Genomic DNA, 19677 nt, shown 5'->3' with positions numbered 1-19677 from the left:
AAAACAATGCTGTTGGAAAGGCAGAACTTCAAGCAAGCGCGCTACGCGATAGAGCGTCGCAATGTCTGCCATGCATGCGCTCCCGTTCCGCTTCGCGACCACAATGATCCGCAATTTCATCCACTTCGCGACCTTTACAGTGCCACCGCGACGATACAACTGAAAAAAAAAAACAATTTCGTTATACCCGTAGCTTGAATTGGAAAATGACGCGATGTACGTTCTCAAAACTATTTATCTCCACAGAAAGAGAATACAGTATATTGAGAGAAAGGTTAAGCTCGGGGCCGAATCCAACTTCTCTATACAAATACATATACATACATATATATACAAATACATAATACATACATACATATACAAATGTATATGTTGTTTTATAAGATAAGTGCTGCACGGAGACATGGGAATGTAGAGATGATTTGTCGTTGCAGCTACTGGACCGATGTTTATGGACTGCTAGAACATCAAAGAAAACACTCAAATCGTGTGCCTCGTAGAAGCAAATACTATAGTCACATCGCTTTTTTTTCGCTCCTGATTAGTGCAACATTCAAATCAAGCTCAGTAGCCAACTTAAAAAGTTTCTGACTGAGACAGAAAAGCTCTATCATAATTCCGTAAACTGTCCCCAATTCATAATCCCGTAAACTGTCCCCAAAAGATTTGTATAGCTGGACGCTTTGAAATGTATCCCTAATTTGCGAGGACATTTACAAAAACTGTACCAGGGCTCACGCAATTGAATAAACGTGCATCTCAATATATTCCGCTTCAGAGGGTTGCTTTAACGCCGCAGTTCACACAGAACTGCGATACCTATTTTTGGTTGACAGTTACGGGTTTGTAGACTTCGGGGTAAACTTCTCTTTTAACATACCTTCGAGAAAATTAAACGCCAGTAACCGAAATTTTGACTCTTAGTATCAACGGAACTTAACTTTTCCTTCCAGAAGCAACAAGCATCATTCATATTAGCCAGACGGCTGTCTAGTAAGAACTACTGCCGAGGTTTACATGTATTTAAACAGCGATACACGAACAGACTCTGAGCTGGATCTGAGGACTCTTTCATTGATCCACGTGGAAAACAAGGCGCTCATTCAAGCTTGCATAAAATTGTGCATGCGCCTGCTGTAGTGCACGTAACTACAAACACTCAATGCATGGTTTGCTCTTCTGTGGAACAATCTGGTAGCTAGAGAGACACTAAATCAATTTCGTAGATTTTAAAATTTTCTATTCTATGTCGTTTCACAAGCGTAAGTAAACATTGAACACAAATTCTTTCAGAAAGGAAGGATTGCACAGAAATCACAGCACACCAACGACAAAGACGACTACACCTGCACGGGTGTCGTCGTCTTTGTCCTTGGTGTGCTGTGTTTTTTTCTTTCTGAAAGAATGCACCAACTAGCCCGTAAACGTGTGCTACTAGATTGTTCACAGAGTTTCTTGTTTCGTAAAGCGAGCTGGTTTCGGAAATTTTTAGAATGCTTTAGTATAGTATATATTTTTTAAGCTGTGTATTGGAATGGCTCATTACGTGTTGAGCCTTTCAATAAATGCGTGATTCTTACTAACAAAACATGTCTGTATAGGTAACGCCCAACGCTTGTCATACTACCATGGCGTCTATGGGGACTACTACTACCAGGAAGAGTGCGCCGAAACTTCTATGCGAGGTACATAACACCCTTTTATGCTGTACAAATGAAAGCTTGGTGTTGTTAGTGATTATATAACATGATGCCAGGGCCTTCGTGATACGCCACGACGTGCGCGAAAAGTCATTAGTCACATTAGTCATCGAGTCAAGGAGGCCGTGACGATAATCACGTAGCACAAGACCACCCAGATAACACAGGTAAAGAGTCTGTAGTAAAAATAGATAGATAGATAGATAGATAGATAGATAGATAGATAGATAGATAGATAGATAGATAGATAGATAGATAGATAGATAGATAGATAGATAGATAGATAGATAGATAGATAGATAGATAGATAGATAGATAGATAGATAGATAGATAGATAGATAGATAGATAGATAGATAGATAGATAGATAGATAGATAGATAGATAGATAGATAGATAGATAGATAGATAGATAGATAGATAGATAGATAGATAGATAGATAGATAGATAGATAGATAGATAGATAGATAGATAGATAGATAGATAGATAGATAGATAGATAGATAGATAGATAGATAGATAGATAGATAGTACGACACATGCAGGAGTGCCTATGAAATTATTCGCGTTTGAAAGCAACTGGGCAGTGCGCTTCTATTACAGCGAAACGACATGAAAAACCCGCAACCCAGAAGCACGTGATTTTATCTCCTCACATATGTGTTTATGTAATCAAGAGGAGTTAAGTTATTACGCATAAGGTGACGGTTATTTTTTCAGTGCACTTGGATGCGCTGCATTTGAAATATAACCGGCGAAATTTTATAGCATGCCGGTCAGTACCAAATACCAGCTTCGAGAGAAATTAATTCGCTGAGATGTCTTCTGGCCTAAGGATGATATGATTATGGGGTTGCGAACGTGTAGAATACGGCGAATAAAAGCGGACGCGAAGCCACGGGATCAAAATTCTAGTGAAAGGCAGATGAGGCTTTTCTGCTACAATACGGAAGCCTTGCACACAAATGGCACGCGAGGTTGATGAGCAGGCCAAAGCGCCTTGTCCGTTTTCCATTATTTTCTATTAACGTTTAAATTCCATAGTCGTTGTGTTCTTTCCCCCACCATTACCACAGCCCACGAGGCAACGTTTAGCGAAAGTATCAATTTTATCTACTCTCTATGAGCGAATACAGAGCGTAAAAACACTTAGAGGTGGTGTACCAATTAACTGCCAATTACCAAATGGTAAGTACTAATTACAAATTACAATATAACTGGACAGCGCGTTACGCTAACAGCTTCCGAACATTGCACATAATGTCTGTTTACGCACACACGCATCCCTCAAATCGCAATCTCCTGGCACCGTTTCATGCTTCGTCTTCAAATATCATCACTTGTTGCTACTGTACCATTTTTATATATGCTAAATAATCGCGAACGTGATCTGTAGGTTTTGTAGCCCCAAGAGAGTTTACAACGGGCTCTAGAAATGCCGCTCTTCCAGCTTTCGCTGTGACTGTGCTGCGCTTTCCGCGCAGGCCTGGCATTTTTTATAATTTAGATATATGCCGCGAAATGAAACGCGTGGAAATGCATTTCACTCATTCTTCTCTTTCTGAATAGGTCTGCCTTCTTTCTTTTTTTTTTTCTCGTCAATGCGATTGCAATGTATATGATGTTTCCTGCTACTCCCTGCTGTAAAAGGTGGAAGACCTTAGTCAAGCATTCCTCGCTTTTAGTCTCACACCTTCCATCAAGCCTTTATTGTGTTGATGAAAAATTAATTATTATTATTATTATTATTATTATTATTATTATTATTATTATTATTATTATTATTATTATTATTATTATTATTATATTATTATTATTATTATTATTATTATTGTTGTTGTTGTTGTTGTTGTTGTTGTTGTTGTTGTTGAATGTTTTTTTTCTGTCCTGCAGTTCGGACTGTGTCCCATCAGAATCGCTTCATGTGGTGGCAGCACGACGCATGCACGAGCGGCCGTACCTACGTCACGTGCAACGGAGACCTCAAGTGCGGAAGCGTTCGACAGCGGTGTGGGAGACGTTGTACATTGTGGACAAACACAAGTAAGCCAAAAGCATGCACATGCGTATACATACCGAACAGCTTAACAAGCAGTCTGCGGAAGTCTTGTGGATAAATGGCTTCACGCTGATGAGCGCGGTTTTGCGGGTTCGATTCTTGGTCGCCACTTTGCGACGAGGGTGGAAAGCGAAAACGCTTCAGAGTACCATGCTCTCGCACTACAGGGAGCCAGAGAAACAGGGAGCTTAACCAAGTTTGGAACCGTTGGCTACCCTACACGTGGGGGTGGGGGGGGGGAATTATAGATAAGAGAGAGAAGAAAAATTAGAAATTAACAGTTAGTGTGACCACACACAAAACGAAATGGCGCTGGTAGTTCATAAACGCTCGTGAAGTCCGGTCGCCTTCAAGTAGCTCAGTAGGCCTTTCGTGGGCTCGTGCATGCATGAAATCGTGGGAGGAGGTCCCGGGATCTCCTTTTCTGATCGCGGTCTTGCATCAGTACGATGGAGTTTGGCATCTACAACACTGCTCAACCGTCACCTCACAGCCGCATATGCCGCACTGTTGGACACTCCGATGAGACAAGAATATGCATTCACTACGCACATGGTGGACCCCAGGTATAGTCACTTTGTACTCTGCCAGCCAGTGGCCTCGACAGAGGGGTGGCGGAATGCTGTGCACCCCCCCCCCCCTTGACCCGAAACAAATGCCTGCCTACGCCACTGCCACCAGCTTTATATTGCGCTAACTCCTATGGACTCGGAGTACTTCTCGAACACGTTCTACGCACATTAGAGTCCGTGTTCAAATTTTGTAAGTGAGACGGTATTGCTTACCCGCATTACAACATGTACTGCTCGAAAGCTCCTGCCCGTCACGAATAGAGCACATGCGTGCATAGGACAACGCGGTCTCTGAACTGTAACTCATTGCACTACAGCATAGTCATCATCCTCTCTACCTCTTTCCCTGGCCTCCGTGGGAAGTAGTAGGCTAGATAACTTCTCTCCAAGCCAACCTCTCGTCATTTCTCATAATTGAACGTTATCTTTTCCTCGCGTGGACTCGGGCACTGTACAATGTTTCGATAGTACATGAACTCCGTACGTTCTCAAAGAGCCCGCGTACGTTGATTCCTTGTAAAAGATAGTTTCTGTTATATTGATCATCAGAACATCAGGACATAAGAACGTCCATCAAATATGCCCATCCATGATCGTCAGAAATTTCATGAAAAATGCTCTCACACTATCCTCACTTGCATCCCGCCGCAAAATTTTCAGGCTATCCTTGTTTCATAAAATTTCTTACCGCATCCCACAGCTCCAACTTTAGCGGCGTAGGCAGAAATTTTTTTCCTTGGGGGGGGGGGGCATCTCCTTGATCCGACATTGGGTCCGGGCAGATAAGTGGGGTCGAGTGTCATTTCGTCTTCTGTATCCCACGGGGACAAAAGTTTCGAGGGGGGGGGGGGCACGGGCCCGGTGTCCCCCCCCCCCCCCGCCTGGATATGCCGACATCATGCCTGTCCGACATCATTTATTTTTCCTGCCTTCTTCCTGCGCGCCTCGATCACAATAATTATTGTCGGTATCGTCACATGCCGCACTAAATGTTTATTCGGTTCATTTATACCTCGCACCTTAGAGGACTGGGCCCACCCTCCTGGATCAGTCGCACCTTTACAAGACATTGCATTTTTTCGTGAATCATTGTAAGGCTGCGTACCAGTTTGCCTGGACTGGATAACATTCCTGCCCTTCAATTCTCTTACATTGCTTCGTGAATCATTACTTCACATTGTGTAACCAGGAACCTAAATAATACTTTTAACGCGATGGCGTTAAGGAGCTCGTTTCGCAAAAATTCCGGTGTCGGCGTCGGCGCCAGTGTCGGCGTCTTTGGTTCTGAGCAAAAAAATCAGCGTTGTCCATGAAAGAAAAATCGAGAAAGATTCAAATAAAATTATTATTAAAAAATTGGCAGATCCCATGTTCCGTGGGAATCGATGTTATGCGAAGCATGCGCGGATGGTGACTGTGGCGTATTTTTTCACATTGAGCGAAACGTTACGGAATGACGATAGAGAAATATGGAAATGGTATACGCACACTCATATGTTGAAGAGTCGCATATCTATTATATAACCAGTTGTTTACAGTTGCGTAACGATGGCAACAGCAACATGGGTGTTACGAACACCAGACGCGGTAAGCTGACTTGTAGTGCTTATATTCTTCAATACTGGATAGCGCGAGTCCGAGCAGGACAAAGAAGGAACACAGATGCACAGGACAGGAGTTACTTGCAACTAAGCTTCATTCAGGAATGTTTCCCTAGATATATATACAGCCGCCGAGTGGCACGTGCAGGCGCACTGCACGTCCATTAGCTGCAAAAGCATCAACAAAGTGAGCAGCTGCGTAGGTTCGCGTGTTGCCTTACGGACGCGTAGTGGGCCCTTCGCTGATTCGCAAAAGGAAGAATTTCGGCGTAGTGGGCGCTTAACAACTGTAATTGCACTAGACATTCTAGGAGAGTTTGAAAAGGCCAATGATACGCGCACAATCTTTCGTTTTTTTACGGCACGGTTGAGGCATGCACCGAGAATCGAAGCGAGGCTAGCAGTTGAGAAGGCGATGCTCACGTGGCCAGATTACGCTATGGCGTTCTGCTCTTGAAGGCCAAGTTCAAGCATCCTCCAAGTATTTGTTTTGTTTTGTGATTTTTATAGACGTACAGTAGTCATTCTGTTTCAAAACTGACATTTCTCATCCTTGTTTCAAAGTTTAGAAAAATTTCCTTACACATTTCAATACTATTAAAACAAACGGACATAAGCAATCTTTTAGCCATATATTTCTCCCTTTTTTTTAATTGAGACCTCGACCATTCGTTATGCCGCTGTTCACTATTTGCCTCTGAAAGACGAACACTTTCTGACGCGTTGCAACGATTGGGCGATCGGCCGCTCTACGTGCAGATGCTGCTGGAGAACCATCCCTACCATTCGTGGGCCCACAGGGCAGTTAAAGCAGTTTTGTGCTTTTGGATGACTACAGACGTCTGTGAATGCCTTTGTCTATTCTATAGTGCCAACACGGCTTACGCGCCAGTTCATTTATTGACCATTTCCTTATTTCCTTCCTTCACCTCTCTCATCTTTCTACTCCCCTCTCCCACTTCCCCAGCGTAGGGTAGAAAACTGTACATGTTTCCCGTCGAACTCCATGCCTTCTCCCTTTTGTTTTCTTCCTTATTTCCTAAATTGAGACTTTCGTCCTGCGTGTTTATTATGGTTCTGCACAAAAGGCACAGGCTGTACACAAGCCACCGTATACAGGCTACCCTCTGTGCTATTCAATAACGTCTCAATTGTTCCCGTCTCTGATGCTAGCGCTTCAATCTTCTGCAGGAGGCACAAGCAGCGTCAGTCAAGCGAATGAATTGGTCGACACAGTGCTTCTGCAAAAAATGCCAACCCTCATCAGGGAGTCATCTAGCTACTTTTCTCTGCCGTCGTATTACTTCAGGGTAAGTCCTACCATTACTGCTACTACTACTACTACTACTACTACTACTACTACTACTACTACTACTACTACTACTACTACTACTACTACTACTACTACTACTAACAATAATAATAATAATAATATTGTTATTATTATTATTATTATTATTATTATTATTATTATTATTATTATTATTATTATTATTATTATTATTATTATTATTATTATTATTATTATTATTATTATTATTAATTGTTGAGGCTTTACGTCTCAAGACCACGATATGATGATGAGAGGCTTGTCCATCGTGCACTCAGTGCAATAAGTTGGGCGACATAGACCACTAGTATATTGGTCCTCCAAAGCCTTTTGCCCTGGATGGACCTAGCTCATGGAAAAAGTACGGTCTGCCCTCGAGCGCACTGAACATAATGTGTATTCGGTAGGTGCGCGGGCCGTTCGCAAGGAAGTGTCTAGCAATTTTTTAACTTTCCTGCTTGAGAGTGATTCATGGTTAAACATGCTACGTGAACTCTTCGGCGGAGCAAATGCCGGTCAGGTATGCCAGGCTAGCTACGGCTGTGGCAACATCATCACCACCACGACTGCCACCTACAATAGTGTTTAAGTGTGAGCGTTTGGCAGCTTTACAATGCCTTTACAATGTGTATCAAACGTATTCTTTCAGTATCATGTCACGGGCCATTCTAGTCATTTGTGAACGCGGTATGAAACCCGAAACGGTGAAGTGCCGTTTTTAAATACCTGTGGGGATTCAATGTGCGTGGTATTAAATTCTGTACCGGCCTTTTTACCATTAGAGAGAAAGAGAATCAACTTTAATAAAGATAAGTCTCCCTGCTTACTGTGGGAAGAGCCCCTTGTCCAGGGCCGCACTTGCAAATGCGGCTCTCCGGGCCTGAGTCGGGCATCCCAAGACCAATTGACGAATCAGCCCTTAATTAGCGGCGAGACGGCGTCTGCCGGACGCTGTGTGCACCGGTAGCTTGTCGTTGATACTAACGAACAAACAGACCAACCAAAGTCTTAGGTGTAATCGCGCTTTAATAATGCGACTGCTACGCCTTCCCCCTTCACCCTCCTTTTTTTCAGATCCACGGTACATCATGGAGGGACGTTGACTTGGATGTCGACGTAGTCTCGGGCAGATTCAAGAATTTTAAGTCGTCTGTGAGGCGCCGCGGCGACTGCGTCCCCTCAATGGCGTGGGGAAATGTGACCATCAGCTGCAGTCTGAGCATTGATGGCGTCGCCGCCGAACTCATGGCAGAGGTATGACAACAGGGCATAAATTACCGGCCCCGACGACATTCTTTGCTGGGCGCGTAAGCCCGTTTCACAGTGCTCTGTATCTACGAGAGCACGGAATTTCTGACGTCAAAAGGATGACGCTTTTAGGGTGATTGCTGGCGGTTCTCACAAGCTTAACGTTCACACCGCAATCCACGAAAATGTGCATGTCATTACTGAAACTGTTAAGTACTGATAAATAGGTCGGTATGCAAACTTCGTTTTTAACTAGCACAATTTTACATCGCAATTTCTTTACTTAAAGTCATTTATGCTTAACATACAAAATTCAAGTTAAATAGTAAATAAAGAAAACAAACGCTTTGCGTCAAAGAGGACCGACATGGGCAGATAGACAAAACGCAACCTGCGTAAATTTTTCAACAAAAAAAAGTATATATATATATATATATATATATATATATATATATATATATATATATATATATATATATATATATATATATATATATATATATATATACTGCTCACATTAAAACAGAATCTTGCTACTTAGTAGCGCCTGCTGTCGGGCTAGTAGGTAATAGCTGAAGTTGAACTGACTGGGTCAAATACTACGACAAGGAGCAGGAACACATTGCGCAGACAGGCGCACTTGCGCACTGTTCACTTGTCCGCGTTCTGTGTTCCTTGTCCTTGCATTAATTGGTATTTGCGCCTATCAATTCAACTACAGCTCTTTTACTACGCACTTGTAGCACTTGTAGTAATACTGTAGTACTTGAACGTCAAGTGCTACAGTATTGCTTCATTAAGAAGCACAAGTTTTAGGCATATGTTATTGAGTGAAAGCAAGTTTCCAACCGAGGATCAGTTGAAAAGCTGAACAACGTAGTATCAACGCCATATACGTCTTCGTTTTCATTTCAGACGGAATGCGGCTGCTGGTATGACTCCAAAAATTACATTCACGTTGACGCACGCATGTGCGGCACGACCGGTCGGCTAGAAGTTACCTCTGCCGGGAACGAACCTGCCTTCCTAAGCACATTCAATGTTGACAACTCCTGCTTTGAAGTGGCGTTCGCCGACAATTACTTGAGCTCCACTCAAAGTAACAACTTCGAGTCGCACATCCGTCAGTATCTCGTGCAACAACTGCGGCAGAAGTTCCACTCTTACTACGAGACAACACTCGAACAAGCATTCTCCAGCATGAGGTTTTCCTTGTTTTGATTGTACTGAGACGGCAAGGAGAAAGAGCTTTGGTGCAAAAGGTTGGAGGGAAGTCGTTTACATCGTCATACTTCATTTCGTTCACGGGGTCTATTTATAAACGCTCGAATAAAAATCATTCGTGCATTTCAACATTAGAGGTGTTGTACTTCTTACCAAAGCCTTTCGGTGAAGACAAACAAAAGGCGTAATTAAAGGACAGGTATGGTATCTGTCTTCATGTAAATGCGCCTTGCAGAGCCAAGAGAGAGAGAAGAAACATTTATTTATGTCATGCCTTGGAGTGCTTAGGGTGGGTGGTGCCCCTCTTCCAGGGCCCCACTGGCTACAGCGGCTCGCCAAGTCGCCGAATACGCGGCCGATATTTATGCTATATAGGTGCGCACGAATATTCGACATCCCGAATGTATTTCATCGAAGTAATACACACGACTCCCATGGTAGAGTACCTAGTACTCTAAATCGTCGGCATTTTTTTTTTCTAAACATCAAAAAGTTCTCGCTACTTGATTTGTATTCGATTCAAGAATTCGCTGCTAGAATTAATCGAATATTTATTTCTGTTTAAACTTAAGCGCTAACAACGCCTATAGAAGTCTAGATGAAAAAGGTAGTTGGTTGATCCCTCCGTCATAGGAATCGGTATAACACGAAAGTGAAACGTGCCGTCACGGAAGTAGTTTATTGTTTATAGTGCATTGGTATATGAGAGTTTGTACAATGTCTACTGTTATTTGGCAGATACAGCGCCGCTAGGTGTGGACGCATCGCACTCACGTTGATGCCTAGTGGCACATCTCCGTACTGACGACAAACGCCCATGATCATGATTTAACCCTTCTGGTAGCTGAAGTTCTTAACATATATATACGTGGACTCCGCGTATGGTGAATCCCGCGCAAAGATGGCATCAACAAGCACATAATAAACACTAATGCTCGATATGCACTCCTTCAAAGCGTCGTGAAATGCGAAGAGAAACGCTACGCGCGTCGTGTCTTCCCTCTAGCCGGGCCGTTACTTCTCACAGGTCAAGCAGGGAACGCGGTGCGACAGCCAGGCAGGCGTCGGAGAGCTATTTGTCGATATGGATGGATGCTATGAGCGAGGCTTGCGCTAAAACCGCCACCTCACGGTGTGTTAAAGCGTTGAAGAAATTAAATTGAAGAAATTAAACTTTTATTGGAAACGCGCCGAATGGGACGGTCGTTGCAACGGCGCGTTTTTGTGTGTGTGTGTGTGTGTGTGTGTGTGTGTGTGTGTGTGTGTGTGTGTGTGTGTGTGTGTGTGTGTGTGTGTGTGTGTGTGTGTGTGTGTGTGTGTGTGTGTGTGTGTGTGTGTGTGTGTGTGTGTGTGTGTGTGTGTGCGTGCGTGCGTGCGTGCGTTTTTTTCGAGCCTGGTGGCACAGATGTCACCGCCCCGTTATAAAGGGGACGCTCGTAGCATCCATCCATCGAAGATCGCTGTGAGAGGCAAACGTGAAAGATAAAAGGCGCGTTGACGGCGCCTCCGTAATGTGTTTGGCGGTAGCTCAGTGGGCTAAACATCCGCCCGCCATCGTCGCGGACCGAGAGGTCATGGGTGCGATTCCCGTCAACGGAAGCTTTTCTTATAGTCTTTTAAATGCGAATGCATTTCTTAGTCGGGCTATGCAAGGCATCCAGCGTTGTCCGCGCGCCTCTCCGCTCTCACTCCCTCTCCCACAGCAACAGCTGCGGGCGCGCGCGCTTATCCTCGCCCCTAGCAACCGGAGCAGGTGGTGCGGGCGGAGTAGCGGAGAGTGAGTGGAGAGGAGGAGCGCGCTCTGGCGTGTGAGGGCGCTCGCATCGTGGGAGCTCGGCGGAGCTCCCGCGTGTGTGGAGAGAGTGTAGGAGAAGGTAGGTGCATTGCTTCGCCGCTCCTTTTCTCGCCGTTCGCTCTCTCTCCTACCTGCGCCACCGCCTCAATGCAGTGCGTTTGAAACGCGTTTGTAGCGTTTATGCTGCCTTGGCACAGCCTGAAAACAGCGCGTTCTAAACGCGTTTGTGCCGCATTGAAGGCAGTGGCAACATCCCTGAGGTGATTAAGAACGCACGTAGGAAGCGTTCGTTGAAAGAGGCGCCCAAAAGGAAGACACTTGAGCGCGTCGATGTGTCCAGCTTTACGCCATTAAAATTACTACGCCGTGTACTCTCGGCGCAAGAAATGCATTCGCATTTCCTCACGATTCCCTTCGGGGAGGTGGGGGCATTTTTTTACTTTGTCATCTGATGGCATTCATTTTGCTGACGTACTTCCGTGACGGAAATACGTCATGAAAGTCTCGGTGGACCCCGGCATAAAACACTTTCGTGTTAAAAAGTCCGATAGACAGAGAGGAAAAATTACACCATCTCCCGCTAAAGGGGACCATGAGGCGATGCGAAGCCGGAGCACTTGCACGATCGCGTTCCGTTGGCGTTCATTGGGCATGCTGTCGACCTTGCGTCGTGGAACGCGAAGAGGGACGCTACGCGCGTAGTATCTCCCATCTAGCCTGGCCGTTAATTCTCACAGGGCGAGCGGGGAACGCGGTCGACAGGCGGGCGAAAGGGGGCAGCGTAGGAGAGGAGAGAGAAGGGGAGGGGACGCGCATGCGCTCGAGCTCCTCGCGGCGTTGCGCAGGAGATAATTTCGGCATTTCTAGCCCGCGTTTCAGAGGAAGAGTGGAAAGGGGGAGGGGAGAGGGGGAGTGGAGAGGGTATGCGCATGCGCAGTAAGGGCGGTCACGCCGCACACCACCACCACCACCGGATTGAGCTCCGCCTTATGATACTTCGCATCTAAAAAGTGGGAAAGGCAGGGTGCTCAGCCAGAATTATAACATCCAGTTTGCTAACCTGCATTAGCGGGAGGGGGAAAGCGAAAGAAAGATCGAAAGGAGAGAAGGGCAGGAGTGAGAAAACAAAGAAACAAAGAAAAGGAAGGCGCGGAGTGGGAGTACAATAGCCTAATAGACCGCCACACCGTAAGAAGTTGAGTAAGGCCTTACTAAATTTCCGTTGCGGGGACCGTTCAAGTCGGCATTCTGATACTGTTCCGACAGGGTACTGTCGTCAAGGCGGGCCAACACAGCAGCTAGAGGCAGTCTGTGCGCGCTGTAGCGAGGACAGCGACAAAGAACGTGCTCTATCATTTCTTCGCGGCCGCGGTGGTTGCAAGCAGCACTGCCCCTTCCCTGGCGATTCGGAAGGCAAAATGCACTAGAAACACTTCAAAGACTCCACGCCTTTTCTCCGCAGTCCTGCCTCTCTTTAAATGCAACGTAAGATCGAGAATGCCCGCAGCATAGTTTTGACTCATTCGTTCGTTCTCCTCCATGACGCGAAATATCGCATGGCGGTAATAGGCGAAACAATGGGCTTTTGAGTTGAATGAAAGACGTTAATTAGCAGGTGATCCAGCGTTCCGGGAACATGCAAGATTGTTTCGAAGCATAATCGACTCTCACAAGCACAATAAGAAGGAAAGAAGATGGCTTTCAAGGGCTTGCTTTTCTTTGTTATACACAATATTAATGAGAACTAACAGACAATAATGCCAAGGAAAGTATATATGTTGCTTGTAATAATTGGGATATAAATGTGAAGAAAGTAAAGTGGACGAAAAGATAACTTGCCACCGGCAGGGACCGAACCTGCGACCTTCGAATAACGCGTCCGATGCTCTCGGTAGAGCATCGGACGCCGCACACCACCACCGGATTGAACTCCGCTATAAGATGCTTCACATCTAATAAATATGGGAGCCAGCTTGTGGAAACACAATGTCCGGGTAAGTTTAATATAGCAATAGGTGCCTCAGACAGGTTCGCCGACGTTTCGATAGCGGGACCTGCCTGTGTAAAAGGCGCCTTGTTATCCTTTGGGCTTTACATTCAAAGTGGGGCAGTTGTTGACGTCATGTTCTGGGGTGTTGCTGCCGGTACATGCCATCTGGGAAAAAAATAGAACTTGAAAGGAGATGAACATAACCTTTTCCCGCCTGTGAAGATCCTCACGGAACTCAAGAATTGCCTTTGACAAACATAGGCCCCTCTATCGAAACGTCGGCGAGCATGTTTGAGGAACCTATCCCTGTTCATTCAACCGATCCGCACAATGTGCCCACAACCGTGACACCCGACCTAGAGTAGCACCAAGTTTACGCTAGAGTAAATCGTCACTAATCTGCATTCGGTAAATCAAGCGCGATTTGCTAAACTTACCACTTTTGTAGATAGGCGCGATGTGCACAACAGAACTAATCTTCAGGAATATAGCGTTATCTGTGGTCACGGTGTTTTTTTCACTAACTTCGATTATTGAAATTAAACTACTCTCAGCACTATTAGAACTATCTCCCTAACAGCGCCGGTGACCTGTTTTACAACGGGTCTGCTTATCCCGCAACGACGATGTAGCTTGGAGGACAGATCGTCAAATATAATAATTGTTGGGGTTTCACGTCCCAAAACCATGATGTGATTATGAGGGGCGCCGTAGTGGACGGCTCCGGAAATTTCGATCACCTGGTGTTCTTTAATGTGCACCTAAATCTAAGTACGCGGGCATCCAACATTTCGCCTCTATCGAAATGCGGCCGTCGCGCCCGAGATTTGATCCTATGACCTTTGGTACATCAGTCAAGCAGTATAACCACTAGGCTACCGCGGCGGGGTTGATCAACAAATGTAGGAGAGCGAATATGTATAATAACAAAAAAAGTCACATTGTTGTGCTCGCATAAACCAAATTTGATTTGCCATAACTTTTTTAATGATTTTCATGCAGGTTATCTTGTTCATCATCGATTTTAATGTTTCAAACAGCACGAAATTTTGACTGACATAGCATGAGCTACAGGACCCTTGTCTATTTCTCGCTGATCCCGCCAATCGCTTGCCCTCCTTGAAGAATCAGACAAAGAAATAAAGGATGAATGTCGGCTGAATGTCTATATTGGTGCCATTGTTGGCTCCGGTTCACAGTCGAATAAACATTACATATGGGCTCCTATGACTCAGCAAGCTGTATTCAAGCGTTGCTCGACCCAGGAGCCATACACTAATGAGTACTACGTAATATATTCACAGCATCGCACGCGAAGTGTAAATCGAACCGTAGCGTGCGCTTCGTTTTAATAAAGCTAACGTCTCTACCCTAGCATGAGTGCTGAGGTTACGTCAGACCTTAAGTTACCATTCAAACGTCAGTGTAGTCGATGTGCACACAACTACTCCATTTACAAGTAAAACACGTCGATCCACCTCTGAAAGCCAGAAAAAGGCAGCATAGACAGCTATTCGCTGACTGCTTCGCATAAAACCGATTCCCACAATGCGTGGGATCTGGCGAATGTTTTTTTTTTATTTCCAGTGCCTTGTTCTTCGGCACTTTTTCGCTCAGTGACCAAATCTCTGGCAGCTATAGCAGCATCTAGCTGGCCAGCTGGCCACAGATATTCCTCGACTGGATGACTGGAGGAGCTACATACACTCGTTGCGAGAGTGGTCGATTCTACTGGAATTGCAAAATCACACTTCTCATACGGTGCGATTCAACGATGACACGTAGACGTATGTAAAGGGTCTGGCGTCCAGCCGATGTGACTCTTGCACCTCTCAGATATTCTGTTAGTTGTTCTTATGCGTCGCGCCTCTCACCTGTATTAGTTTTCGAACGCTGTCCTGGAAGCCGTGAAAGCTTTAACCGCTGACAAAAACTGATTTGCAGGAGCATAGATAGCGTGCACCATTCTCCTATTTCTTCGTCGTCGTGTGTCTAAGTTGCAGAGCTCCTTAGAAAGCTGAACAAAACGTATCTCAACTGAAGGGAAGTGCACCGTCGTGGTGTCAGCGACCGTGCCTTCGTTTTGGACGCTGCTGCCTTCAGCATTCTTGGCAGACCCTTGAGAAGAAAGTGGATACATCATCAAGAATGAAAGAGGAAGTAAACAGTTGTGATAACAGGTGCTGCTGATACCGGAGAAAGGAGATAATAGCGGTTGCCACTATGTAGTTTCGGATTCGGTTCCCAATTCAGCAGTGTGTCGGCGACGAACTACAAGAGTGGACGAGCCAATTGGCTACACGGTGAGCAATTTTTTTTTCGCGTTTACGAATGAACGTCTTTCGTTGTTATTTTTCCTCATTTCTTCATGGGTAGCATTTCTGGTGTCCACGCTGACATTTAACGAGCCTTGTTATCCCAGAGCCCGGTCCTCGTGGATGGAGGGCTGTCGGTAGACAAATACCTGTAATATCCGTTGAACGACATTTGACATATGTTAAGCACGACTGGGTAGCCTTAACTATTCCTTCGCCTGTCTACTATAGCAAAGCCGCTTATATAAAAATGTGGTTATGGCATTGATTACAAAACATTACGTGACGGGAGCGTTTCATTTATTCGCTTAACTTTTTGGCATACAAAAGTTGTGATTCAAGAAACTGATGCTCAGCAACGTCCATTTCTTCGTCACCTTCATAACGTAACGCTTTGGGTTGGTTCTAGTGCGATGCAGTGTGCGAAAGATATGAGCGAGTGACTACACCTAAAAGTTTTGTTTTCAAGCGGGACATTTTAATCCCGTGACTTTAAATCCACTTTACAGACAGTCTGGGTTATCATTATAAACGTGCACTTCATATGTTTCGCTTCTTCTCTCTGTCGTCACATACTCCCATCTGGCGCTACATTATCTTGTACGTCCTCACGCGAAGAATAGTTAACTGTATTTGTATCACTCCGCCTGAGGTCGATCTCTCCTTAGTGCTCGTAAACTTTTACCCACCCACGACACCATAAGAATGCTTCGCATATGCCAGGGATTTCAAACACGCGGCCTGTCCTGCACATCACTGTGAAGTATGTTCATGAGCCTTTACTCACAACTGACAGCTGTTCGCACTCACCAGAAAGGAACTTGGTAGGCAACGCCGACGGACTGGTTTCTCTTCGGATGTTTTAGCTCAAGAGGTGATTTCATAGCGGCCGAAGGCCTCCTGCTCCGAAATACCGGAGAAGTTGGCGAGAAGAGGAGAACGCCTGGTACCAATATGTTTCTCGAATCCTAATGCAAAATCCCCTTCAGAAATTCAGAAATGAACCATATTTGAGTTAACCTTTCAAATATTAGCTGACATCGCAGCCCCGCGCCATAGCGAAGCCTTCCCCGAAGAATTTTAGTGGCACACACACATTGTAGCCGCTTGCCGGTTCCACGTTTCGAAATGTATCTTTCACGCAACTTCGTACCCTGGGCCCGCGGACACGTGTGAGCGCTGACACCCGGCACTTTTGCGTACGACACCGACAGGTGACCTACACTGCAATACGCCTTCAAGTACAGCCACTACCTATTGTAGCGTTTTCAGGCGTTGTCAAGCACGCACCTGAAGTGTGAAAACCTCCCCACCCAATCAGGATCGCAGCGAACTTTAGTTTTCAGCTTTCTTCGGTGCTTCCAAAGCAGCCGACGCGGCCGCTGTTTTCGCGGGATCTCCCGTACCATGCAACACCGACGGTGGTGCCAGCTTTTCCAGAGGAGAACCAAAAAAAAGTCTGTATCTGCGCGAAAGCTTCCACGGTGGTGGTAACAAAACTTTGTTACCGAAAAGGGTCTTGAGGGACACTCGACTGTCCGTCAAGGTGTAGAGGGCACATCCCACGTCGAGGCGGGGAGCCCTACAAGCTCTCCGCCGCTTCGCGGGCCTTCAGGACACCCCAGAGTTGGTCTTGTAGCTCACTGCTCCTAAGAGCATCCATACTTCATACATATACTCACGCAATGTTGTATTTTTGTGTAGTACTGCACCCTCTGCTGCAGGACCTACCCAATCATATCGAAATATGCTTTAGAAGCTGTGATACAGAGTACGCTCTTTCATGAAAGCATCATGTATAATGCGCATACGGTGGCTATACTTACGTGTGCGTTCCTGCGTCGTGTCTTATTCTTGGTGTATAATTCCGCTGTCTTTACGCTCACTACCTCTATTTGGTCTTTATTTTCAGCTTAAGAGATTTTTTAAAAAAAGCTACCAGTCATAAAATTTGCTACAGCTGCCGTACTAGTAGGGAATATAGGAAGAGCACGACTTTTGAACGCTTCCCTCTATGAAAGTCAAACAACTTCCGTTTTCTTTCTTTTTTTTATGAACACGCTTCCACGAAAAGAATTATGAAGGTCTTCGTTCTCGTACTGTTTACCGTCGCCCACTTAGGTAAGTGGTGCTCGCCTTGTTTTAGGAGAGCAAAGCATGTTGTTCTGATGGAATTACCGTCCCTACTGAAACGTTCCGTATGACATTCCAATAATTCCGTATGTTTTCGTAAGAGTATTACGGAAAGATATGGAAAACATGCGGAAAACATGTGTATTCCGTATGGAAACGTCGCTTGAGCAGAAACTGCGAACGTTGCTCAAAAGGGCACGGTCGCACGCGCTATCTCGATAGACATCAGTAGACAGCTCGTATACCCTTGTATGTGCTGTGCTGTCACCGCTTACTTCGCTTTGAGACGACAGACAGCACGAAAACCACTTCGCTTCCTGGAGCGGCCGCATTAACTTACACCAGCGTTTTGCAGAGTTACGCGAGATCGGATTCAAAAGAGTTAGCTGCTAACCTTACTTCGTATAACATTACAATATTTTGCTATCGCATTCATTACTTCGCCCTTGAGGCGAAACTGGGATTTTTTTCTTTCGACCTACGCTGACGACAGACCTATTGGACAGACCTATTTGGCACTCTCTCTCTCCCTCTTTCTTCTCGTTCGTAACGTTGCGCCACTTCCTTCAAGAAGGTACAACTAGACTGCCTCACTGTCCGTCAGTTCTCATTAATATTACGTCTTACAACGAAAAACGAGCCCTTAAAAGTAATCTTCTTTCCTTCACTGTAAAACAGTAGCGCAACTTGAGAAACCGCTTGATAATACATCTGAGGACCAAAACTGATGTGTAAAACGTCACACTGAAGGGCACCGCTGGCTTGTGAGTAGAACAACTGCAAAACGCTCGTGAACACTGTTTCGAACCTCCCGTAAATGGTTAAAGTCACATCCTAAACTTGTCCGCTTTAGATAGGTGCCCTACACGCTGCTATTTAATAAAACGCAGTAACTATTTTACGTGGAAAGTTGCGGACTTCAAAACGTCTGGCTTGTCAGTTCCCATCCCACTCTCCCCCCCTCCTCCCCATCTTTCTTTTCTAATCTTACTAGTTTTGGGAACCTTCGTAAAAAAAGTGTAAAAACCGTTAATTGAAATAGTGATGCCTATAATCACCAGAAGTTAACCTTTCTTTTTTTAAATACAACAAATTTTTTTATTCTTGTAACGGTTGTCATACTTCTAAGCACTAAATTAATCTTAATAACAAAACTTGAACTGACGCCTTTCTAAAGCTCGACGCTTTTGTTGGTCCATGTTGAAAAGAAGGTGTCACTTCAGGCCTGCATAACATTTTGTATGCGGTTAATATCTTACACGCATGTACACATACTGAACACAAGGTTTCTTCTGCAAAACGAGCTGGTAACTGGCGAGACATTAGTTTTCGTAGATTTTAACATTTCCTTTTTCACGCCCTTTTAGAAACACGCGCGCATCGTTGCACACAAAGTTTCTTGTCCTATGAAACAAGCTGCGTACGAGAAAGGTTTCAAAATCTTTCCGTGCCTATTTTTAAATGTATTTATTTCAATGTCTCATCTTGCATTGAGTCTTTTACTGTGTGCGTCATTGTTACTAACGAAACATATGTTCGCACAGGTAACGCACAAGGCTCATATGATGATGAGGGCCAATACGACGTGGAAGAAGACTGCAATGAAGCCCATTATAGAGGTACATTGCCTGTTCTTACACTATACAAATAAAACTTTACAGGGCCTCTGTGGAACCTCACCCAGTGCGCGTAGTCACGGGTGCCGTGTTG

General features: G+C 45.0%; 1 protein-coding gene across 1 annotated transcript in view; it reads left to right on the top strand.

Moving 5' to 3' along the window:
* LOC119385144 (uncharacterized) overlaps window positions 1-9849 on the top strand; it is a 35577-nt gene extending 25728 nt beyond the window's left edge. Inside the window, exons 1-4 of the mRNA XM_037653371.2 lie at window positions 3617-3743; window positions 7124-7242; window positions 8337-8516; window positions 9426-9849. Coding sequence (XP_037509299.2) covers window positions 3623-3743; window positions 7124-7242; window positions 8337-8516; window positions 9426-9731 — 726 coding nt within the window. The 5' untranslated portion in view covers window positions 3617-3622 and the 3' untranslated portion in view covers window positions 9732-9849. Of the gene's footprint in view, window positions 3744-7123; window positions 7243-8336; window positions 8517-9425 lie in introns of the transcript that reaches the window.
* Window positions 9850-19677: the final 9828 nt, after the last annotated feature.

Source organism: Rhipicephalus sanguineus, chromosome 3 (assembly GCF_013339695.2).
Source record: "Rhipicephalus sanguineus isolate Rsan-2018 chromosome 3, BIME_Rsan_1.4, whole genome shotgun sequence".
Classification (NCBI taxonomy): domain Eukaryota; kingdom Metazoa; phylum Arthropoda; class Arachnida; order Ixodida; family Ixodidae; genus Rhipicephalus; species Rhipicephalus sanguineus.
Note: the sequence above shows the minus strand (reverse complement) of the source record. Positions and strands in the feature narration are given on the sequence as shown.